Raw genomic sequence first — 23,652 nt, 5'->3', positions numbered from 1 at the left:
GTACGCCAAGTACTCGGATGGTCACAAGCCGTTCGCGCTGACGCATTGCTATGGCAAGCTCAAAGTGAATGAGAAATGGAAGTTGACGCGCTCGTCGTTGTCCAAGGGGAAGGACGCCATTGATCCGGACGCGCCGCCGGCAACGTCGGCAGGGCGTCCTATCGGCAACAAGGCTGCCAAGGCCGCCTTGGCCGACGCTGCGTCGTCCGAGAAGACGCAGGCGTCGATCACGAAATGCCTCGCCGACGTCTCCTCGACCTTTATCTCCCGCGACAAGAAGGCCGACCAAAGGTGGGCCGAGCTGCTCAAGAGGCAAGAGGAGAAGCCGGAGCTCAAGAAACGCAGGGACGACATGTCCCCGCCGAGAACGTCGACAGAGGGAATGTCTCCCGGACGCGAGCGGCGCACAACTTCTTCAAAGGCCGGATCCTCGACGACATCGAAGCCAAAATGGCGGCGGCGGACGCGGCGGCCCCGGCAGCCGGCATCGGCATCGGCGGCAGCGGCAGCGCAGCAAGAGCAGGCCGACGCGTCTTCTACTGCTACACCTGCGTCGGCCTCCGCGTCGGCGACGGAGCGGACGCACCATGCACAGGAACAGAGCGGATCGCGACGAGGTCGTCGTGCTCGACGGGCCTGCGTCGACTCAGGACACGACGCCGTCGACCAACCCCTTCTTCTAATTTGCATGCACCACCGGTCTGTAATATGATCGCGCGCCCAGCACTTTGATCGATCGCCGCTACTCCGATCGCGACGAACCGGTGGGAACGATCTCTTTTGAATGCATCTATTTGAATTTCTGATTGGGGGCGGCGTTTGGGGACGCGGCTGGGGAGCGACATCCCCCAAACGCGGCACGAACAAAACACGTCCCCCAAACGCTCGATCCGGCGCGGTTTGGGGGACGGTTTGGGGGACGCGACTGGAGATGCTCTAACATGAGAGAGGAGATCTGCACTGCAGCAGCTTGCCTCCTTCCACGATTGCAGTTGCATGCGTCGCCGGCGTGCCCCCACCGAGCCGTGTGTGTACTGTTTCCTTCAAATGCCTGCTCTCCCCCGCAGCTAGTTGCATGTTGTGATGCTAGCTGCTGCTTTGTCAGGTGCTAGTCCTATGAATATATGATCATGAAATCTGGATATCAGCTTTTTCCCGTGTTCAGCTATAGTGGTGTCTTCCTTAGTTCACCTCGACCTCGTCCGAATCGTCGTCATATCTGATCGGGCTGGACGGCTGGGCGAATTAGAGGCGATTCTTCTCCTTTCTCTAAACTTTCCCTCTGCCATGTAGGAAAATACACTGATCAGACATGTCAGAATTCTCTCCCAAATCTTTTAATCACGATTGAATCCCGAACCAACTGATGTCATTGTCGTCGCCCAGCGGGGGCCCAAATCTTTCAATCTCGATTGAATCCCGACCACGAAGGGGAAAACTGGAAAAGTCCATCTTGAAGGTTACTGCGTGCGTGGAGGAGCGGGCAAAACAGGGAGAGGGCTCGGGCGCGGCCCTTCGGCGCAGTCCCCTGCAGTTCTCAGGTCATCCATCGACTGTGGCATCCACGCCGCTGCCCCTGACTACGGCTTTGCCTCCACCCACCAGCGCAGCGCCACCCCGGAGCTCGACTCGCCGCTTCACCCAGCCTCTGCCCCGCCTGGCTCGCCTCTAGACGCGCTCGAGCAAGCCTGCGCGTCGTCGCCTTGTTACTCCTCACGGGTCGCGGCCCTCCTCCCGAGCTCTGCGTCCACCCGTCAGCATAGCCTACCCAGGGATCTCCACGAGCGCCGCCTCGTCCTGCCTCCGCCCCGCCCGTGTCCCCTTTAGGCGGGCCCGCGCGACCCGGTATAGCAGTGGACGATGCAAGGCGGCGCTTGCCTGCCGGACGGATTTCGATCATAGATCGATTTGAAGCACGGCTACCGATCCGGTTGCCTTACCGGGATCGTTCGCGAGCGGAGACTCATGGGAATAAAAGGAGCCAACCGGTAAGGGTAACCTGCTGTATTAAGGGATTTGGTGGGAGGGTAAAATCGTCCTAATAAAAGTTGGACGAAAATTTTGGTAGAAACCTTAGCTCCTTTATTATTAGGTATAGATATAGATTATGTGCCTGCTCCGTGCAACAGTTTCGGTGTAAGCTCTAGTCAACAAATGTGTTGCGTCAATTAATATGAATTGGAGGGAGTAATTTATTTCTATATAAATGTTGCACTTTTACAGGTTATGGACAATATAGAAATGGATGTTGATGTTTCAAAAGAAGCCATCACCGTAGTTGGAAGGGACACTAGACTCACATATTTTTTACAAATGCAAAGAAGTTGCATACATGTACAATCAATTTACGACATAACAAACTAAAGAAAGCGAATACAAAGGTTATCCCAAAAGGTATTTAGTTTCGCTCATGTTATTATCTTTTCCTTTTTGCTAGATTATTTTTACCTAAACAATCGTGTACATCTATATATTTCACCAGACTATGTCTGCACAACTGAAGATTTTCTTGTTGTTGAATTAATCATGCCCGCACCTGAAAATATGAAGTTCGTGGACATCGGTGATGCCTTACTATCTAATGATAATTTAAAATGCATTACACGTGATGATGGATTCTTGTCCGATGACGTAAGCCAACAACAGAACCATTATTTCCGTATTAGCGATCAAATTTTTCTTAAATTTAAATGTATCTTATGTGCCCAATTGTAGTTGGTAAATGCGTACATATATTGTATGTGTGCATGTAATCGTCCGCTTGATAGAGCCAATGGTAAGGTATATATAGATAAAATATCGGTCTCCACTATGCTGAAAAAGAGCATAAAAGTACATGGCCACATCATTGAGAAGACATATATTTATCCAAAGCATGACACGGTCAGAACTAACTGCCTAGCTATGCATCACATTCATTATATTTTTAACATGTCCGCTTGTATGAATTATGTAACATTTTATTTTAAATCTCCCTTCCAATAAATATTAGTAAGACACACTGGTATTTAGCGACCATCAATACGAAGAAACGGTTGATACAAGTATTGGACTCACTTGGTCCTGAAATGGCATCATTCTTACGGTAAGTAAGTTGATTGTGATATACACTTGACATTGTGTATGACTCAATGCCTAATAATTTTTCGTCATATAACAGCCGCAAGGACTTGATAAACACCTAAAGATTGCATCCGAAAGAAAGGGATTTAATAAAGGTGAAAAAATGGTAGGATCTTGATGTCACGACATGGCCAGTAGTAGAGCATATCCAAAAACGAGTACAAACTGATGGATGTGTTGAACACTCATCGCATTTTATAATTAAATATAAATTCTTTTTGAGAAAATAGCTACCGAAAGTGTATGAAGCCAACAGATTGACAAAACAACTAGGGGTACAATAAACCAAGTTTTGTATAATTCAGAATCGCAGGAAAATATTTGAGGCCTGGTTTTTGCATTTCTACTTTTGATGTCGCCGCCATGTGTGAAAAAATGTTTATCCATATGTATAAAATGTAGAAAACACATTTTTTATGTATGGGACAATGAATGCAACATGTTTGGAGTAAGCGTCATATTTAAAATAATCATCAAATATCGTTACATATTATTATATCAATAGTGTGAATCTCGAAACCTTATCCACTAGGGTTAACTCTAAAGCAAATCTAGACCATACTCAGACGGACCAACCTATGGACAAGGATTGTTTTAACATGGCCGTGCACATAGTGGAATGCGAGGAGATACAATTATTGATAGAGCCTTCTATGCACAACATGAATTTAAGATTTTGTGTAAATTATTATAATCACATGGTTATTATCACTGTTATTGTTCTAAACCTTATTTTTTTTCTCAGTCCATGGTACTCGATGGTACACGACATCCACGTTGGCATGTAAAGTCAAATGGTAAGGAGTTGGCAACACTTTTTCATAGCTTGCCTGGGATAGACAATAATATTTCATCATGCAACATGGTAAGTTAGATCCCTTGTTTATTCTTAACATGATATATGTGTTTTAATGGTTACCACTTGCGGATTTGTTTGCCACACACATTTCTTGGTGGCTTCTTTGTTAACCATCGAAAAACATGAACGGTCGTGTATTTGTTTTAGACCCTTTTTCTGAACGTACCAATTAAAAGTATAGAGGTGCTCGTTCTATCTAAATGACACTCTTTAAATCTGAATTCTGATATTTACTTCTGGCCACGTAAATACCCTCACAATATTTCAATACCAACAATCCACGACAGGTGATTTTCTTTGGTTATCATTACAACCAGATTATTTTATTTAATATCCTAATGACCAAGATAATGTTATATTCCATTTGTTTTGTAGAAAGTTGTCTGGGTTATTTGGTATTTAGTTTGATGCTCTCATGGGATGGTAAAATATTTGTTCATCAAGTTTGCATCATGAGTACTATATATATGTTCACATCATTATATTTTTATGGGAAGAAAATTCCATGCTTACACGATAGATTGCTTGTGCATGATGGCTAGGAGTGATACACATTTTGAAGTACTTATAAAGTTGAAGACAACATTCTTAATGTGTGCGAGCATATCTTAGTCACTTCAAGAGAGCATAGCTTTCATAAATTATCCTTTGCATTTAATACTCATTACATTGAATTATGTGAAGTAAATCTTAAAATATTTTAATTATTACGTGGTTATTTTTATGTACTTAAATATTTACGTGCATTATTTATATGTAATATTTCTAACACTAGAAATAAGATAGTAAGAAGCTGTGGCAACGTACGGACATTCCACTAGTCTGAAAAAATGTACGCACTCATGTATGTAGGGGGAAGCGAAGGCTCGCCAAGTAGACAGCAAGCCCCCACCCGTCAGTCCTGTGTTACTCCGTCGTGAATTCGTGATACGTCTTGGACATCGGCCATGCGTAAAATGTAAGAACGCCTTGACTTCCAAGTTACGAATTTTAGAAAGTACGTCTCCGGCTCTGAGATACACTATTTGGCCCTCCTTCTTCCCCTCTCTCCTCTCGTCCCCGTCGTTGCGTGCTTTGATCGGGATCGATGGCGGCGGAGGCGGAGGACCCGGCGGCGACGGCGACGCTCGAGAAGTTCCGCCTCTACGAGACGCGCGCCGTGAGCACCCCCTTATCCCCTCTCCTCCCTACGAGCCACGCGCCCGCGGGGGAATAGCTTAGCTTAATTGACGCGCGTCCGAATTGGCTGTTGCTCCGCAGAGGTTCTACGTGATCGGGAGCTCGCGGGAGAAGCGGTCGTTCCGGGTGCTCAAGATCGACCGCTCGGAGCCGTCGGAGCTCCACCTCAGCGAGGACCCCGTCTGGTACTCCCAGCAGGAGGTCAAGAGCCTGCTCCAGCGCATCGCCGAGGGCAACCGCTCCACCGGCGGGCTCACCTTCGTCACCAAGGCCTACGGCATCGCAGGTGCCCCCCCTTACCGTCTAATCCGTCCTACCACACACAATGCTCATTCATCCAGTTGCATTGGGTTGGACTGAATTTCGTTGTTACCCTTGCCTGAATTGCTCTTTGGAGATTTGACTCTTGATGATACAGTAAGCTGTATGCTAGCTCAAGCCTTTTATACATCATCAGATTAATTGTGTTGCGAATGACAGATAACTTCCTCTTTACTTGATAATTTATCCCTGTGTTGGAAATTGCCGGTGGTTTCATCACCTCAAATGCCTGCTTTGTTTGGTCAGTTGGATTGTCGTAGGTAGGTATACTTTATGACGCGGTGCTTGTATTCTTCGTTTTGGATTCCAAAAGATGACAAAGAAACCTTCAAATCTATCGCTAAAATTTGTTTGGTCTTTACTAGATACGTTCCTTCTGGAGACACGTGTGGTACCAACAAGCTATCTTCCCAGGAAGATACTGGTATTGGTTCTGCTTTGATAGTACGAGTCGGTTCACCTCGAGTTGGTTCCCACGTGCTGAGCGCGGATGCACGCGGTGGAAAGAACAACATCACGCTGACCAGTAGGACCTAAAGTTTCTCAGAGTCCAGTTCCAAAACTATACCGAGCGATTATAACTTTATAAGTTTACCATCGGATCAAGACAACATACCCAGAAACATGACGGACATCCGGAATGTGAGCCACCTTGAGTGGGAGAAGTCGCAGTGCAAGCGCTGCTGGCGACCAGTACGGCGGAGCAGAGGCCATGAAAGCGACGAGAGGTCGCGTGGTGGAGGAGAGGCGGTGCATTGGGGGTAGGAGTGGTGGCGACGCCAGGTCTTCCGAAGAATCGTGTGGAGGAGTGTGATATCCGGCCTGATTATTCTTACAAAATTAGCAACAGGAATTTGGTAGGAAAAGAGAGGAATTTGGGATCGATCTAGGGTTCTCCCTTGATGCGACAGATCAATAGGTTTACTAGTAGCACCTTAAGAGAATCTTAGCACGCCGAAGAAGTCGCGATTTGAGGGCCGAAAAAGACATCCGCAAATCAGATACGGTAAACGAAATAACAAATTTTAAAAAAATATGATGTGGGAGACAGAACATGCATTCCATTCGATAGTTGATTGCGCACATACAAAAGCGACTTGAATTTGCATAAAATTTGACCTAAATTCGACGCCCTACCTACCAAAATTGGGCTTCGGGATGCTCATTGGAGCCTTTTGACGTGGAGGGGACACAGATGGCGATGCTGCAGCGGTCTCACTCGTCGTCTCTGCTGACGAAGTTGCAGGCCTTCTCTCGCTACCCCCAATTTTGGTAGGTAGGGCGTCGAATTTAGGTCAAATTTTATGCAAATTCAAGTCGCTTTTGTATGTGCGCAATCAACTGTCGAATGGAATGCATGTTCTATCTCCCACATCATATTTTTTTAAAATTTGTTATTTCGTTTACCGTATCTGATTTGCGGATGTCTTTTTCGGCCCTCAAATCGCGACTTCTTCGGCGTGCTAAGATGCTCTTAAGGTGCTACTAGTAAACCTGTTGATCCGTCGCATCAAGGGAGATCTTCCGAACGATATTAATATAAACCCTAGATCGATCCCAAATTCCTCTCTTTTCCTACCAAATTCCTGTTGCTAATTTTGTGAGAATAATCAGGCCGGATATCACACTCCTCCACACGATTCTTCGGAAGACCTGGCGTCGCCACCACTCCTACCCCCAATGCACCGCCTCTCCTCCACCACGCGACCTCTCGTCGCTTTCATGGCCTCTGCTCCGCCGTACTGGTCGCCGGCAGCGCTTGCACTGCGACTTCTCCCACTCAAGGTGGCTCACATTCCGGATGTCCGTCATGTTTCTGGGTATGTTGTCTTGATCCGATGGTAAACTTATAAAGTTATAATCGCTCGGTATAGTTTTGGAACTGGACTCTGAGAAACTTTAGGTTTTTATTCACCCTTTTTTTCTAGATACTGGTATTGGTTCTGCTTTGATAGTACTTTATGACGCGGTGCTTGTATTCTTCGTTTTGGATTCCAAAAGATGACAAAGAAACCTTCAAATCTATCGCTAAAATTTGTTTGGTCTTTACTAGATACGTTCCTTCTGGAGACACGCGTGGTACCAACAAGCTATCTTCCCAGGCAGATACTGGTATTGGTTCTGCTTTGATAGTACGAGTAGGTTCACCTCGAGTTTGGTTCCCACGTGCTGAGCGCGGATGCACGCGGTGAAAAAAAAAACAACATCACGCGGCTAGGAGCAACCACAGCTCCCTAATTCTAGGGAGTTTAGAGCTCTTAGAAGATTGATGTGAACTCAGAGATAGTTGTTAACCCCAGTTTGCTTATAGTCCCTCCGTTCCATAATCTTTTCGTGGTTTTAGTTCAGATTTGAACTACAATCACAACAAGAATTATGGAACAGAGGGAGTATTTCTTTTGTGATTTGACAATCACCTTCTTCACCAGAAGACTCACATCCTCGTGCCATTTTTTTTTCTGAACACGCATGTCTTTGTTTCTGTCACTGTAGGTTGTATCAAGTTCTTGGAGTCATATTACCTGATTTTAGTGACCAAGCGTCGTCAAGTTGGCTGCATTTGTGGCCATGCTATATATTGTATAGATGAGAGCCAGATGATCACCATCCCACACTCAACTGTACAGACAGATGTTGCAAACTCTAAGAACGAGCTGAGGTATAGGCTATCTTTCACAGCTTTTAACTTATGGCTAGTCATGTACATACAATTAGTAATTTACTAGATGTTACATATGATGCCTTCCTAACAGGTACAAGAAGCTCTTGGAAAGCGTTGATCTCGCAAAAGATTTTTTCTATAGCTACACATACCCAATCATGCAGAGCTTGCAGCAGAATGTCACTTCTGCAGGGATGAAGGAAATGCCTTACGAAAATTTGTTTGTATGGAATAGTTTCCTGACAGAGCCAATTCGATCAAGGTGCAACAATGCTCTCTGGAATGTAGCTCTGGTCCATGGGCACTTCAAGCAGGTTATGTGTAACAAATTGTCTGCCACATGGATTGGTTTTGCTGCCATTAGTATTTCAATAGGTTGCTTCTCCATTTCTGATATAACTTACAATTGATTGAGAGCTTCACGTTATTTAGTTTGTTTGGATCTTGAGAACATGGTGGGTGGATGCCAGTACCCGATTTTGGTAAAGAATGCATACCAAATTGCTAATCGAAATGCTGATATCTTATACATTCTTCTTATGTACCAGAGTAGAAATTTGAAACAATTTTTACCTAAGAGAAAAGTTGCTGTAATTTCAATTTGAATATTGTGTTGCCATCATAGAAAAGAAGTTCAAATAGATTGTTGCAATGACTTGTAATGTTGGACAAGGGCTTCATACTTGTCATCTCTGTGTTCCATAGTCCTTACTGAATGAAACTATTTTTTCTTGAACTACAGAACTAGGCTTCGAAATTATTATTTGTTGCTTGATTGATGGTTACTGCTATTGTAAATTAGCTACTTGTTCATCTTATACGAAAAAATAATTCCTAACTTGCAGCTGATCTTTGTATAAGTGTTCAAATAGAATTACGACTTAAGGTTATTGTTTATAAACTTCCCATATTAACAACTAACATAATTTTTTAGTCTCTAAAAAAAACTAACATAATTTTTTTGTCAGGTCAAGCTGTCAATTTTTGGCAGGGATTTAAATGTTATCCTTATTTCTAGAAGATCTCGACATTTTGCTGGGACACGGTAGGTTTCATGTGCATTAAGATTAGCATATTTCTGGATGTTCTTTCACTGTATATGAGAGTCAAGTTCGTTTATTCATGCTTACATCCTATCATCCCGTGTTTATTTGTTTTATGTTGATTTATCCCATGCATGTGAAGATCTTGCTTTGGATGACTCAATGTTCAGGCGTTACTTCTCAAATGAATATTTGATAGTCATATGCTATTTATTTCCTCTACTTTGGCAACTGAGGACAACAAAAATATTGTTATGCTGGTGCAGTAACATGTCATTTTTATTTAATCGAAAACTTACTACCTCCCACATGGTATATGTAGGTATTTAAAAAGAGGTGTGAATGACCATGGAAAAGTTGCTAATGATGTCGAAACAGAGCAAATAGTATTTGAAGAGGAAGCTGGTTCCTGGAAGGGAAGAATGAGTGCAGTAGTACAGATGCGAGGATCGATCCCTCTTTTTTGGTCGCAAGAGGCTGGCCGACTTAGTCCTAAGCCTGATATTTTTGGTAAATAATTTTTCTAACGAATTACCCTATAACCTCTCATCTGAAATTAATTTATATAGTTCAATTGGAGAATTTCAATTATGAGGCCAAACTTTTAATTATCTGATATTGCTTTTGTTACACCTGCATATATGAGAAATATTCTCTCTCAACTCTTAGATGTTTGCCAATATCTTGTCTGGTTATTTATTTATTACCTTGAAATGCATATTTTTTCTTTGCATTCTCACTTTTGGATTCTGGTGCAGTGCAGAGGTATGATCCTACTTATGAAGCAACCAAGTTACATTTTGAGGATCTTGCTCAGCGTTATGGACAACCTATCATAATACTTAATTTAATAAAGGTATGTGCTTGCCACTTGATTCTAGCTGAATTGTCTTGTTGTTAATGACGATTCTGGCGCTGTGCCCTTTAAATTTGAGATGAAATTAATGATTCCTGTACATGATACAGAGAAAAAGTCATTGCCTTAAGGAATGTCGACATCTTTATGTAGCTTGATATTTAAGGTTTGATCTCAAATTTTGTAGCTCAACTAACTTTGTTATGCATAAAATTATTTGCTAAAGTTGCACCCTCAGGATTTCTTGGTTGCACTTGATTATTTGTGCTTCCAAGTAGTACAAAATAATATTCAAGATAACAAGAGTAATGTGCCACCTGAAGTCAAAACTCAAATTCATAAAATAGATGATTTGTTCCTCTTAGTTCTTCGAAGTTCAACTTGTTTCCTCAGCAACTTCTACTTATGCGTGTTCAATTGTGGTGGTACAGAGTTGCTATCCCACTTTTACTTGTTTGTACAGCTAGCCATTTATCTTTGTTTCTTAATGTATGACTCATTATATTTTTGTGCTCTCTGTGCAGACGGTTGAAAAAAGGCCACGAGAGATGATGCTCAGGCGTGAATTTTCTAAGGCAGTTGAGTATCTTAATCAAAATGTGCCTGAAGAGAGGAAACTGAGATTCATTCACTGGGATTTTCATAAATTTGCGAAAAGGTTTTATATTGATTCTTGATAAATAATAAGGTCAAACCTGCATGAGTTCTGTAAATGTGCTAATGATTCTCTATCTGTTATGTCAGCAAGTCCGCAAATGTATTGGGCGTTTTAGGAGGTGTAGCAAGTGAAGCACTGGACCTTACTGGGTTTTACTACAGTGGAAAGCCAAAAGTTCAGAAAAGAAGGTCAATCCGTCGAACTAGCACTGCAAGGTACATATATCAGTTCATCAGCTATATACAATTTCGTGTAAAGCAACCAAACCAATATACATATATTAATATGGATTACTCCCATAAACTTTTAAGCACAGACTTGAAAATGGAAAATAAGAATTGATATATTATCAGACCCAGTTTATCTAGAAAACAAGTACAATCACTGGCCAACTGCATTCAGCCAATGAGTCAAAACTGTTTATGGGAAAAATCACGGACCACATCTGTATCAGTCTGTTGAAGTTACGAATAAGGGCCGAGGGTCTAAAGTGGAATCTATGCTGTTTCAAAGAGGAAACATATCCTAACTGCAAAATGACACCATTTCTGCAACTTCCTTTCACAGGGATGGCTCTATTGATATAAGAGCTAGTTCTGGAGATCTACCAAGACTTTCTAGTAGTGCTGATGCGCTTGGTTCCACAGGTTCTCAGGATATGAGAAAAAATGATAGCAAACAAGAGCCTCTGGGTGATGCTCCTTGTTATCAAACTGGAGTTCTTCGTACGAATTGCATAGACTGCCTGGATCGCACAAATGTCGCACAGTATGCTTATGGCCTTGCTGCTTTGGGGAGGCAACTTCATGCAATGGGACTGACAGATGTTTCAAAAATCCATCCAGATAGCAGCATTGCTTCAGCTTTAATGGAAATGTACCAGAGCATGGGTGATGCACTTGCTCATCAGTATGGAGGTTCTGCAGCACATAATACGGTCAGTATATTTTCACCTCTTGCTGTCTCATCTTATGTCAAATCAATAGTATATGAGTAACTTATATTGTCATTAAGGCTTTCATAAGGAACTTCCTGTTGTTACTTCAGAGTTGATGTACCGGATACATGTATTTGTGCGTTCTTTTCTGTGGATAGCAAATTGGGATAAATCTGGTTATCTTCTACTTCCTCTATGCCAAAGTGCAGTATATATTAGTTTTGGCCAAAGTCAAATGCAATAAACTTTGACTTTAACCAAAACTAATATGCGCTACATTTTGGCATAGAGGAGTATCTGTTATCTAATTGCATATATTATTGCTGATGGTATGTTGTTGGTCTGCCCATAACTTGCCCCTCTTCCCTAATTTCGGTATGCCCTTATTCTCCAGTGAACATAAAAGTGTATACTTGTTTCTTCTCAGGTTTTCCCTGAGAGGCAAGGGAAGTGGAAGGCTACTACACAGTCTAGGGAGTTTCTAAAATCAATTAAACGATATTACAGCAATGCCTACACTGATGGTGAGAAACAAGATGCTATAAATTTGTAAGTCTCTCATGTGAGTTTATCATCAAGAAATCTTAACCAGACAACTTGAGCTCTTGAGCTGTTTACTGCTGGTAAGTGGAATTTGGGTTCCTGCACTAATTGTTAGTTTGGTGATATTACCAGATTTCTGGGTTATTTCCAACCTCAAGAAGGAAAGCCAGCTCTCTGGGAGCTGGATACTGATTACTATCTCCATGTGACAACAGCTGGTGATGATAGCTACCATTTGAGGTAAACGGAGTTCTGGTTCTGTACTTCAGTTTGTACGCTATTGCAGTTTTACTCCCTTAACATCGCAAGGTGTGGCGTGTGTAATTTTCTGCAATAAAATGTCCGTCGTTCCTGTTAAATCACAGTTCTGCACCTGGAAATAATGTGTCTGGGGGATCTGGAGATGCCATGAGCCCTAGATCCACATTGAGCCCTGTGCCAGCATGTAAAGATGACTTCTCAAGGATGAAGCTTACTTCATTTGACAAACTTATAGAAAGGACCTGTAGTTCGCTTAGGGATGTGAGGCTTCACCGTGATGCTGATCTAAAGCCAAGTGGTGGTGTTGGAACTTCTGGAATGGCTCCAGATGCAGCGTACATATTCTTTCCCTCATAGTTCTTGGCTGAATATACTTTCTTCATGTTGCACTTACAGCTTGTTTCTATGATTCAGTGAAATACAGCTCAAAACCCCAAACTGGTTGTTTGGTCAAAGAAAACATGCAGAGCCAGCTCCAACAACCAAAGTTATTCCAGTGGAAAATGTGAACGATGGAAACAAAGATGACACGCATGCCTCTATATGCGGGGAACTGAACTGGCTTTCCTCCTCAGCAGATTTATGTGAGGAGGACAATTTCAGAAGGTAGTGCCAGGATAATCTGTATGGATGTGTTTTGCTGGTGATTCTGATAGCTATCATATCTACTATCTGCCATCAAAATATTTGAAATTGTATGAACTCAAAATTATGCAGGTATTTGGCATTCACAACAGCGGATGCAGAGAATGGCTGGTACAGTGGAACACTGTTATACGACCAAGATGAGAACAGCGGGGCTTATAAACATTATTCCGAACTATGCCAGGTCAGCAAACTCTCTGGATTTTACATTGGCCTAACATTCTAAAATCTCATCGATGTCTTGCTTACCCACACTGGCACACACATATGCTCACCTATTAATGTCCTCGGCATATGGTAGGGGCCTGTCATGGATCCTTTTGAGCATGATCCCGAGAAAGAACGCCATTACGCGGAGGCTCTTAGTGTGGATATTGCGATCACGGACGACGCGCAGGTGGAAGCAGAAATGAAAGCCGCGCTGGACGACTACCAGATAGTAGGTTCGGACCTGTGCATCATCCCGTCGTGCGGGGCCCTTGCCGAGGATCCAAGCCAGCTGACGAGGTGGATCATCGGGGACGAGAAGCTACGCGTCGTCAGTGCCGTGCAGTAGCTCGGTCTGTGTTAAAGAGAATGTACAGGCTGCTAGAACATTCTTGGAATTCGTTTCGTGTATATAAAGCGCTCGCTGTACAAAACAAGGTGTCCGTCCATTTTTTCTGGTGGGAGGAAATAATAATTAAGCATCCTTGGAGGCCTTCGTCGATGTAGGATTGGAGAACACTGAACACAGACACGGTAAACCAAGGATGTTTTAAGGTGTGTATGTATATTCACAATTGGCTCATTGTGTTGAGTCAGGTTCTGTGTTATTGAATTGCACATGCAAATAATTTCAATCGAAGTATTTTGTCGTTGAGTTGCTTAGCAGCCTCTGATTTTTTTTTTTTTTTTTTGGATACTGACGAAAATGACCGATATCAGCATCAACCCTAGTTGCTGTTCTCCAATGCTTATCCACATCACAGATCTATTGTCTTCTCTTGAAGAATAAACTATGAGCACCGGTGACAAACTTGCCTATTGCTTTCGTGTTGATCATTGGCCTTTCCATTTCTTGAACTTATCCTGATGAGAAACAAGTGAAGTAGCAGTTGCACAAACAATGAATCAACATGTGTAGAATCAAAGAGTTGTGATCGATTCTTCATTCTCTTTGGTTGGACGGCGCAGCAGAGACTTTTCAAATAACTAAAATATTTCCAAAAAATAGTACTAAAAAAGGGTTATGCATTTTTTTATAAAATAGTTGTGTTTATAAAACTAATACTCCGTACTAGTAGTATCAAGCAGGTCCACTGTATCATCAGCAAAGACTAAGGAATAGAGTGCTGAGTCAGCAGTATAGCAGGCATCATCACTTGCAGATTTGCAGTTGGAGAGTTCGCAAGCAGCACACGCAGCATGTCCATCTCCACCGCTTCCCGCCGCGCTCTGAGCCGGATCGGCGGCGCCCTCCGGCGGTCCTTCTCGTCGGCGCCGGACTCCGCCGCGGGGTACCAAGTCTCCGGCGGGCCGAGCTTCATGCGCGCGGCGGTCTTCTGGGAGCCCGGCCGCCCGCTCACCATGGAGGAGTTCCGCATGCCGCGCCCCAAGGCCGGCGAGGTCCTCGTCAAGACCAAAGGTCCCGCCCCGCCTCTGTTTCCCCTTGCCAGTAGATAGATCACTTCCCTTGCTTGTCAGTTCAATCAAGATGAACTCTCTTCATCCCCGAAAAATAAAGTATCTCAAGTGGATGAAGCTAATGCTAGTGGCTAGGTACGCGAATGCACGATAATCCATCATTTTGTCAGGCGTGTTAGTACACAATAATCCAGCAATTTGTTTGTGGAATGGGTTTTGCTGGTCAAAATCAAATGCCGCAGCTCCATGGTTTTGATCTGACATGGGCTCGCTCAACTTATGCAGCTTGTGGAGTTTGCCACTCCGATCTCCATGTCATGAAAGGCGAACTCCCTTTCTCGAGCCCTTGCGTTGTTGGCCATGAGATCACCGGGGAGGTGGTCGACCATGGCGCCCACACGCCTGCTGAGATCGTCAACAGGTACTGTAAAATACCGGTGCATCTGAAAAAAGATTAATGTTATTAAGATTACTCGGAACATTACATCAGTAACTGTTTAGGATGACAACAGGAGGTGCTTCGCCCTTGAGAATCGCACAAAATTTACAGCATGGATGGATGCTGATTTGTTCATCAATTTACTTTTTCTAGTTCTTAAATATTTCTGCAACCCTTGTTGAAGGAGTGAAGCATGGAAGCACTAGCATCGATGTGATGCATTCAAAGTCCTGTTTGTTCACCCTGTTGACTTTCTGATAGCGGTGTTCTGAAATTGACCGGTTACTCCTAAATTAACAGGTTCCCAGTTGGCAGTCATGTCGTTGGCGCCTTTATAATGCCCTGCGGGAATTGCTTTTACTGTGTTAAGGTACCACCCTCTCTGGATTACGCCATCCTTTTACGAAAGTTCTGCTTTGTTTTCTTGATTGCATCCATGTGCATGGATTTGATATAGGGCCAGGAAGACCTCTGCGAGTCTTTCTTCGCGTATAATCGTGCGAAAGGAACACTATATGATGGTGAAACCCGGCTATTTCTACGCAGCAATGGTACTTTGGGAATAGTCCTTTGCATGAACTGTCGCTAGTGTCGCAATATAAGTGCAGTGTTTCTTATACTGTTGGAATGCTTCCAGGAAAGCCAGTGTACATGTACAGCATGGGTGGGCTTGCGGAATATTGTGTTGTGCCGGCCAATGCGCTAGCAGTTCTTCCTAGCTCGTTGCCGTACACAGAATCAGCGATTCTAGGATGTGCTGTGTTCACTGCATATGGCGCTTTGAGGCATGCTGCTGAAATGCGTGCTGGTGATTCGGTAGCAGTGATTGGGGTTGGAGGGGTCGGATCAAGGTTAGCTGATAGAAGAATTTTTCCTTCCATCTCTGTTTTATCGCTTAGTTGCTTGTGTTAGTGTGTCCTCATAATTCCAACCTTGCAGCTGCTTACAGATAGCGAAAGCCTTTGGAGCTTCTGAAATCATTGCGGTTGATGTTCTTGATGAGAAACTCCAGAATGCCAAAACTCTTGGAGCAACCCACACTGTAAATGCAGCTGAAGAAGATGCTGTTGAAAAGATCAAGGTATTTCGAGAGAAAACAAATTTGTGATTTAGCTCCGTAATGACTAAAGTTTTAAGATACAATGCAGTTAGTTGAGGTAGTGTTTCTTCGTACCTCATCCTGATCGTGGGTTGTGTCCAAATGAACATTTTCAGTCTTAGCTAGTGTTCCCATTCAGATGTGAATATCTCCTTATTCACAGGAAATTACTGGTGGGAGGGGTGTGGATGTGGCTGTGGAGGCACTTGGTAAGGCATTGACGTTTGCCCAGTGCACCCAAAGTGTACGAGATGGAGGCAAAGCTGTTATGATTGGGCTTGCTGCAACAAACGTAGTAGGCGAGGTGGACATAACCCGTCTTGTTCGCCGACAGGTACACAATCTAACCCCAGTAAAGTATAGTTAGTTATCTAGACATAAAGCTAGTTCCTGCTAATATGTTAATTACCTTGTTGGCATTTGTAGCAATTTTCTTCCTCGGTTTAGTCATATAGTCTTGGTGCAACCACCTATTTCTGCTTGAATCTGATGTTATCTTTATCTGCAACTAACTGTAACATTTTGCTATATTGGTACCACCATTGCATTCATTATTTGGCATCCATTGTTAAATGCTATCATTAGACTGGATTGCCCTGCTTGCCTTGTCTTACATTCTTGGCTGCTAACATTATTACTTGGAACTAGGTCAAAATCATTGGGTCGTATGGGGCAAGAGCCAGGCAAGATCTTCCTCAGATAGTCAAGCTCGCAGAGAGGGGTGCCTTCGATCTCAAGAACGCCATATCAAGGAAATGCAAATTGGAAGAGGCAAACAGCGCCTACGAGGATATGAACAAGGGCAAGATCATTGGCCGAGCTGTAGTTGAAATCATGTAGTGCTGATCATATGTGGTTTGAAGTCTGAGTCAAACAAATAAGTGTAGGCTGTGATAATAAACTGATAATGGATTCCATGAACTTGGTATGTCTTGCAGCATGGTATCACTCCATCATATGTGTTGGACGCCAAAAATTGTTGATTAAAATGTGGTTAAAATTTACATGGAGATGTCTGCCAATCTGTTCTTTCTGTTATACGTACTGTGAATGTTGAGTATATACTTTGTTAATTATACAGCCGTCTTTCCACTTTATACTGTTACAAAATCATGTCGCGGAAAATTCTCAGCTAGCATCAGAAACATCTGACACTGTCCGGACTAGAATGATGAACATGCAGCGGTCAGTGGAGCTCTGCAACAGCTGCAAAGTGCAAACTTGAGCAACTTTCCATTTGGGCTGTATAAATCAATACATTCCTCATAGAGGTCTGTATGTTTACAGGACAATAGTGAAGCATATACGATGGGTTTCTACTTTCTAACAATCATCCTACCAATGCTTTGTCACATGCACTTGTCTTGAAAAAAAAATCATACTTCAACCAAATGTCCAATCCACGCAACTTTCCTGTGTTCATGAGGTAGCCACCATTTCACTTTTCTTCTCCCGGCTGGAAGTGAGCAGCTTGTCAATCTCACCAAACACATCTTCAACCATGGCGTCTCCTTTTACCTAAAGCCCACAGAACAAATAACAGGCAAAAATAATGCTTAGTTGGTGCAGCATAGCACAACTTTGACAGAAAAAAGATAGAACAAGTGTTAAGAAAGAACAAAATAAATTGATAACAATAAGAGTTACTCCATCTAAGTAGCAGCGAAAACAAACATGTTCATGACTTTTGATAAATATACTTCTTTTGCTGACTTCAGAGTAATCTCTGATAGGATAGCTCGAAGGAATATATACAACATAAACTAGAATAACATTGTCAGGGTCTCAAGTTGAAGAATAAGACACAGAGTTCTCAGATCGAAGGCTCTAGCTTTCTTACCTTGATTATAACATCTTCATATATCGAGACCAAGGACTCGATATTTTGATAATGAGTCTGCAACCTTAGCTTAACCTGTGAAAGAAAAGAAGCACACATGTGTGGAAATCAGATACAGATAACACTCTTTGCGTATAAAATCCCACATAAATAGATAAGTGGTTTATGAGAAATGCCAGATTTGGAAAGAATAATCAAACACAACAACACTCTGTATAAAGTTCCATCATCAAACACGCAGTTCAAGAACTGGCATGCTACATCATCAATTCTACCACCCAGATTCAGAAATATTCTCCACAAGTCCACTGTCATTAGTATCACAGCACACCATCAGATAAAAGTAGCCCTGGAACATCGATGCAAGTTCTTGCATGCTATAAAGGTACAAATACCATACATTACTCTGCGTAAGGTTCCATCATTGTAACAAGCAGTTCAAGAACTGGCATGCTACATCATCAATTCTACCACCCAGATTCAGAAATATTCTCCACAAGTCCACTGTCATTAGTATCACAGCACACCATCAGATAAAAGTAGCCCTGGAACATCGATGCAAGTTCTTGCATGCTATAAAGGTACAAATACCATACATTCAACATCCAAATTTTTTATTGGACGCTAATGTATGACAAAAATGTACAACTTCGATACCACCATGAAATATGGTCCACGGTGCATAATAAGTATGTCAAGCTAGTTTTATTTAGCAGCAGCCAAAAAACAATGTGTTGTCGTAATGCTATGTACAGCTAATAACAACTATGCACTTCCACCCTGTCTAAAAATAAATGCACAACTAGGTTTGACATCTATCTTAACTAATACTCCCTCCATTTCAATGACTAAGGCGTCCTCGTTTTTCATGTTTTTTCTTTGATCAAGATTCAAGAATTACTTCAGATATTAGAAAGTGTTTTTCAATATGAATCCAACAATACTAATTACATACAATATAATCAAGATTTTGTTGCTCAATTTTTTTTCGGTCAAAGTTCATCTTGAAATACGTATTCATCGAAACCGAGGTAGTAATATGCAGAAAACATGTACCTTTTCTTCTGTATCGTCAAATCTTTGTGTAAGTCTTGATGCAATTTCTTCATTCTCTGGCGGGGAATACTTAAGATGGTATATTTTCCCAGTTACAGGATCCAGCCGTCTGCCAACCACCCTTTCAACAAGAAGTTCATCTGGAACCTGTATTGGTGATGGATGAGCTAATATTCCTCTCAAACAAGAACATGCTAATACTTACACTCTCCATTTCAGAATCTGCTTACTAAACTGAAGCCACTTTCACAGTAGAAAAATCATGCCAAATACATCAATTTGGAATTACATATAGTCTTATTTAGTCTATAATGAAATTACATATAGTCTTATTTAGTCTATAGGAAAAAAACTGCTCCATTTCGGAGTTGCTGATATAATATGTTATAGTGTTAGCACTTAGCAAAGTAATTGCAAATGCTCAATTTGAAATTGTATATCTTATTTAGTCTGAAAAGATGAATCTATAAATCTTATTATGTAACTACCAACAAAAGGTAGATCTATATTTGCCTCCATTTTTTCTAAAGGAAAATTCAACATTAGTCACGACGACAGTGTTTGCCCTATTCAAACTATTAGTTAGACTAAGGTTAGCTACCATCAGTGTTTGAAGGTCTTGTAGCAGTGTCCAAACTTCACGAAATATAATTGGTACTACTAGTACCATACAACAACAAGGTGAAGTATGTTTCATAACTTGCATTACATATTTACATGTCAATAGCTTGATATAGTTGGGTGTGGGCACTTACATCCAACAGAATGAAAATGTCAGGCCGGATTCCAAGATTTTCTAGCGCCATTGACTGTGAATAACTTCTTGGGTAACCATCCAATAGCCAGCCCTTTTCCTGAGCATCTGCTTGAAGAAGACGTTCCTTCACCATCTGACAATCTCCCAAAAATGTTTCTTAATATCACCATGCTAACTTGAACCACATCAATACAAATGTAAAGAAAAGATACCCACATTAACAACAATCTCGTCAGGAACCAGCTGTCCCTTCTCCATGAACTCCTTGGCCTGCTTCCCGTTCTCGGTGCCTGTGGCGATTTCCGCCCTCAACAAATCTCCAGCTGAAATGTGCACCAGACCATACTGCAAATTACAGCGCCAGTTACTTGAAGGAAAACTAGTCCATGATTCTCAGACAAATACTTGGACAAGTCTTGAAAGTTTCACCGCATTGTTTTTAACGCACACGGCTAATTACACAATATACATGACATAATACCACAAGGGCTAAATCTCCCGATTCACATAATGCATCATGGAACATAGTGAATCATTGTAGTACAAGGCTGAATCCCAATTCCCACATACTAACTTACTTTGGCCTTGATGAGCTCGCACTGCGTGCCTTTCCCGGATGCCGGAGCACCCGCTATCATGACATTCAGGGGATCGGCCTTCTCTGCGCCCACAGCCTGGAAGTCCCAATCAAGAACCAACCAGTGAGAAGCTGTGATAGATACGTCACATTGTGTAAGTCCTTAATGTAAATAAAACAGGGCAGACCTTGGCCGCTCTAGGCGCCGGCGAGAGCCGGCGTTGTCGTGAGGAGTTGAGCCGTAGGGGACCGGAGCCGTTGCGGGAGCCGCGGAAGAGGAGGCTGCCGTGGGGAATTGGCCTCTCCGCAGCCACGGGCGACGGCGAGAGGGAGGAGACGATGGCGGCGGCGGAGGCCGTGGGAGAAGCCATGAGCGGCGCTACCGGAGCGAAGCGATGGCAGGTCAACACAGACGCGGTGGCTGGAGCTGGGAGCGGCGCGCCGGCGCCGGAGAGGATCGGAGATTAGAGAGGGAGGAGGGGGGAACGTTCTTGTAGCAGGACAACGAAAAGGAAAATGAATAAAAAAACAAAATTGTGCAAGAAAATAAAGAAAAAAATGTTTTAACAAGTGGACCGAAACTCGTGTTATCTATCAGCATGTGTTGGAATCACACATTTCGATAGTTTTCTTTGCATGCATATATACTCCTGGTCAAGAGATTCATGGTCAGTGTTTGTGAAGGAACGATGTTTGCGTTAGTTGGCGACCGGTTCTTGTGCGTGCTGTTGACTCGGCACAAAACTCCAATTGGGGATGCTTGCAAGTTCAACAACATGATGTTGCCTGCATTATCTAATATATACTTCTTGTTTCAAAATAAATTGTTCGAGTTTATCTAGATATAGTTGTACCTGACATTTTAATGTGTAGATACATCCGTATTTACGAAAATTATAAGCATATTATTTTCGGACACAAGAATACCATAATTTAATGACCAGTTAGTGAATATCTTCTTTTAGTAACTTGCAGAGTTATTGTCCTCAAGATGTATTTCGCCGAAGTGGAAATACCGGAGAGTCATGAAACTAATTTTCAGTCTCATGTAAGCCATGAAAAATTTGACGTCTTATTTAGGTCTTGTTTATATGATTAGTGACTGGCCTTTCAACAAATAATAGGTTCTCGAACCATTATGGTTTGAACCTTCACTAGTCGTTAACGAGTGAGATTTTTCTAGAGCTAGAAATCGTAGTTAAAGAGTAAATGTAATATATATGTTTAGTTTTTCTGGACGTTTGTGCCTGCATATTAGCACAATATCATTCAAACAATAAACAAGCTCATACGAAAGTGCATCTAGCCCCCCACCCCCGGTTGTTAAAGAGACTAATGATAGTTGGGCTAAAATGACGTATTCGCCTCCAAGTAGAGTTGGGTGAAGGAGGGGGTGGATTAATCTCATTAATAACATGATCATGTATTTGTCTCATCAGAATGAAGTACCGATGCTCAGAAATTCCAGAGAAAATGAGAAAAGAAGAGGAGATGTTTTATTTATACATCTTTTGCTTAAGACCAAGTCATAAAAAAGATATGTACTATAAAGGGATCGACTCTTTGGGAATCAAAGACCTAGATGCACACAAATCCAATTGAGAAAATCCATAAAAAAATACCAAGAATGATAAGCCTATTTTCATTTTTCATGTGGTTTGAAGATTTTCGTTGGGATACCCGCTTGAGGGTTAAAACATGATATAGAAAGTCCAGATGTCTAGGTGTGGGCCTGGACAGAGTCGAGTAAAATTTTGGACTCGCCTGAAGCCCTCCCAGAAGCAGAAGCAGAGTGAATGCCTATGCGTTTGGACCTTTGGTGGCAACCTAGAGGATTTGGACATGTCACACTAAGTTGTAATAGGGGCGGGGGACCTCGAAAAAGCTTGAGGTATCCATCATCCAACGAATCTTGCATATTCATGAGATAAAAGAGAGATGAGAACCAGATCAACAACTCTACCAAGTCAATTCTATTCACACCTATGCTCACTGTGAAGTTTGCCACTCTTGGGTTTGGGTTTGTGGAGAATCCTACACAGTGTGAGTCATCCGAGTGCTAGGTTCCTAGCTTGTGGATTGGCCGCAAAAAGTTTGAAAGGGTCGAAGATGTTAGATGAGGGGTGTGAATGGACTGCTACAAATTTTAATATTTTCTTTAGCAATTCATAGTTCAACAATTAAGTAAGTTCTCTTGATATGCAACTAGGTGGGAGCAATCTATATGAAATAATACAACTAGCTTCGCAAGATAAACAAGACAACAAGTTAGTAACATGTAATTAAGGTTAAAGATAACCACACAATGGAGACGAGGATGTAACCTGAAGTTTACACCTTTGGGGATGATAATCTCCATTGGAGCCACATGGTGACACAATGCACACCAATAGCTACAAGGGATTGCTCGAGCCTTCACACAATGTGAAGTGCCTCAATCTACTAAGTTATGCCTTTGAAGGCAACACACGGAACCTTCAAAAACTTGCTTGGCACTTCTCGAAAATATAAGTGGAGGCTCCTAAGCTTGCCCAGAAGCCCTACGTCAGCATGCATGGCTAGGCCCCAAGACAACTTCTTTTATTTAGGGTGGATAAACACCAACTTGATCTTTTCCATCCCTCCCTAAAATATCAACATATTCTAAGACTAGCGAGGGTGATCTCAAAGGTTTAAACTCTTGCAACAATGGAGAAGAAAGGGAAAAGTCGTGCCTTCTTTCGTGGGGAAGGATCCTTATATAGTGGCTGGTCCAAGTCCAACCGTTATAGCTATTCTCATGTGTGGTTCACAAGCTGCGGGGTAAGCCACACTGGTAGAAAAATGGCCTTCCGTCCAGCCCCATTAGTCGCCAAAATAAAGGAACCGCGACTAATGGGGTCTTTAGTCGCGGTTCGGGTGGCGAACCGCGACTAAAGAGCTGGGCCCAGCGCGCTCGGCTGGCCAGCCGGTGGACGGGAGGGGCTTTAGTCGCGGTTGGCCGGAGCCAACCGCGACTAAAGGTCCTCGAGGCTCGGCCGAAGGCCTTTAGTCGCGGTTGGCCGGGGCCAACCGCGACTAAAGGCCCATCCCTATAAAAGGGCCTCAGCTCACAGACACTTAGCCATTTGGTGCCACTTCTCTTCACAAGCTTCACAAGGGGGTGTAGGTTTGCTTTTGGTTCCTCTTATG

General features: G+C 42.7%; 3 protein-coding genes across 3 annotated transcripts; 2 read left to right on the top strand and 1 right to left on the bottom strand.

Annotated features, from left to right (window-relative positions):
- Positions 1-5,033: 5,033 nt before the first annotated feature.
- LOC124691312 (phosphatidylinositol-3-phosphatase SAC1-like) lies at positions 5,034-13,949 on the top strand. Its single transcript, XM_047224590.1, has 16 exons — positions 5,034-5,141; positions 5,243-5,447; positions 7,976-8,141; positions 8,236-8,458; positions 9,113-9,189; positions 9,510-9,697; positions 9,946-10,043; positions 10,568-10,701; positions 10,788-10,916; positions 11,269-11,638; positions 12,066-12,187; positions 12,314-12,421; positions 12,547-12,777; positions 12,857-13,048; positions 13,160-13,271; positions 13,389-13,949. The coding sequence occupies exons 1-16, from the start codon at positions 5,070-5,072 to the stop codon at positions 13,641-13,643; spliced, it is 2,682 nt and encodes an 893-aa protein (XP_047080546.1). The 5' UTR covers positions 5,034-5,069; the 3' UTR covers positions 13,644-13,949.
- A 422-nt stretch (positions 13,950-14,371) lies between these two features.
- LOC124691294 (alcohol dehydrogenase-like) lies at positions 14,372-17,255 on the top strand. The gene is made up of 8 exons (XM_047224568.1): positions 14,372-14,714; positions 14,999-15,134; positions 15,453-15,522; positions 15,610-15,703; positions 15,790-16,003; positions 16,092-16,233; positions 16,415-16,585; positions 16,900-17,255. The coding sequence occupies exons 1-8, from the start codon at positions 14,495-14,497 to the stop codon at positions 17,089-17,091; spliced, it is 1,239 nt and encodes a 412-aa protein (XP_047080524.1). The 5' UTR covers positions 14,372-14,494; the 3' UTR covers positions 17,092-17,255.
- Positions 17,256-17,462: 207 nt separating this feature from the next.
- Positions 17,463-20,988, bottom strand: LOC124691304 (adenylate kinase, chloroplastic-like). The gene is made up of 7 exons (XM_047224579.1): positions 20,670-20,988; positions 20,483-20,578; positions 20,121-20,249; positions 19,903-20,037; positions 19,148-19,294; positions 18,092-18,166; positions 17,463-17,769 (listed from the first exon to the last, which is right to left on the bottom strand). Exons 1-7 carry the CDS (start codon positions 20,850-20,852, stop codon positions 17,671-17,673), a joined length of 864 nt encoding a protein of 287 aa, XP_047080535.1. The 5' UTR covers positions 20,853-20,988; the 3' UTR covers positions 17,463-17,670.
- Positions 20,989-23,652: the final 2,664 nt, after the last annotated feature.

This window comes from Lolium rigidum, chromosome 1, assembly GCF_022539505.1.
Source record: "Lolium rigidum isolate FL_2022 chromosome 1, APGP_CSIRO_Lrig_0.1, whole genome shotgun sequence".
Lineage (NCBI taxonomy): Eukaryota > Viridiplantae > Streptophyta > Magnoliopsida > Poales > Poaceae > Lolium > Lolium rigidum.
Note: the sequence above shows the minus strand (reverse complement) of the source record. Positions and strands in the feature narration are given on the sequence as shown.

Excerpts from the sequence above, each read along its gene's own strand:
- LOC124691312 (XM_047224590.1), top strand. The coding sequence starts at position 5,070 with ATGGCGGCGGAGGCGGAGGACCCGGCGGCGACGGCGACGCTCGAGAAG. Across the intron at positions 10,702-10,787 it reads TTTCATAAATTTGCGAAAAG|CAAGTCCGCAAATGTATTGG; the intron begins GTTTTATATTGA and ends CTGTTATGTCAG. Across the intron at positions 10,917-11,268 it reads CGTCGAACTAGCACTGCAAG|GGATGGCTCTATTGATATAA; the intron begins GTACATATATCA and ends TTCCTTTCACAG.
- LOC124691294 (XM_047224568.1), top strand. The coding sequence starts at position 14,495 with ATGTCCATCTCCACCGCTTCCCGCCGCGCTCTGAGCCGGATCGGCGGC. Across the intron at positions 14,715-14,998 it reads GGTCCTCGTCAAGACCAAAG|CTTGTGGAGTTTGCCACTCC; the intron begins GTCCCGCCCCGC and ends CAACTTATGCAG. Across the intron at positions 16,586-16,899 it reads CCCGTCTTGTTCGCCGACAG|GTCAAAATCATTGGGTCGTA; the intron begins GTACACAATCTA and ends ACTTGGAACTAG.
- LOC124691304 (XM_047224579.1), bottom strand. The coding sequence starts at position 20,852 with ATGGCTTCTCCCACGGCCTCCGCCGCCGCCATCGTCTCCTCCCTCTCG. Across the intron at positions 19,295-19,902 it reads ACATTTTCATTCTGTTGGAT|GTTCCAGATGAACTTCTTGT; the intron begins GTAAGTGCCCAC and ends TCACCAATACAG. Across the intron at positions 17,770-18,091 it reads ATGAAGATGTTATAATCAAG|GTAAAAGGAGACGCCATGGT; the intron begins GTAAGAAAGCTA and ends TGTGGGCTTTAG.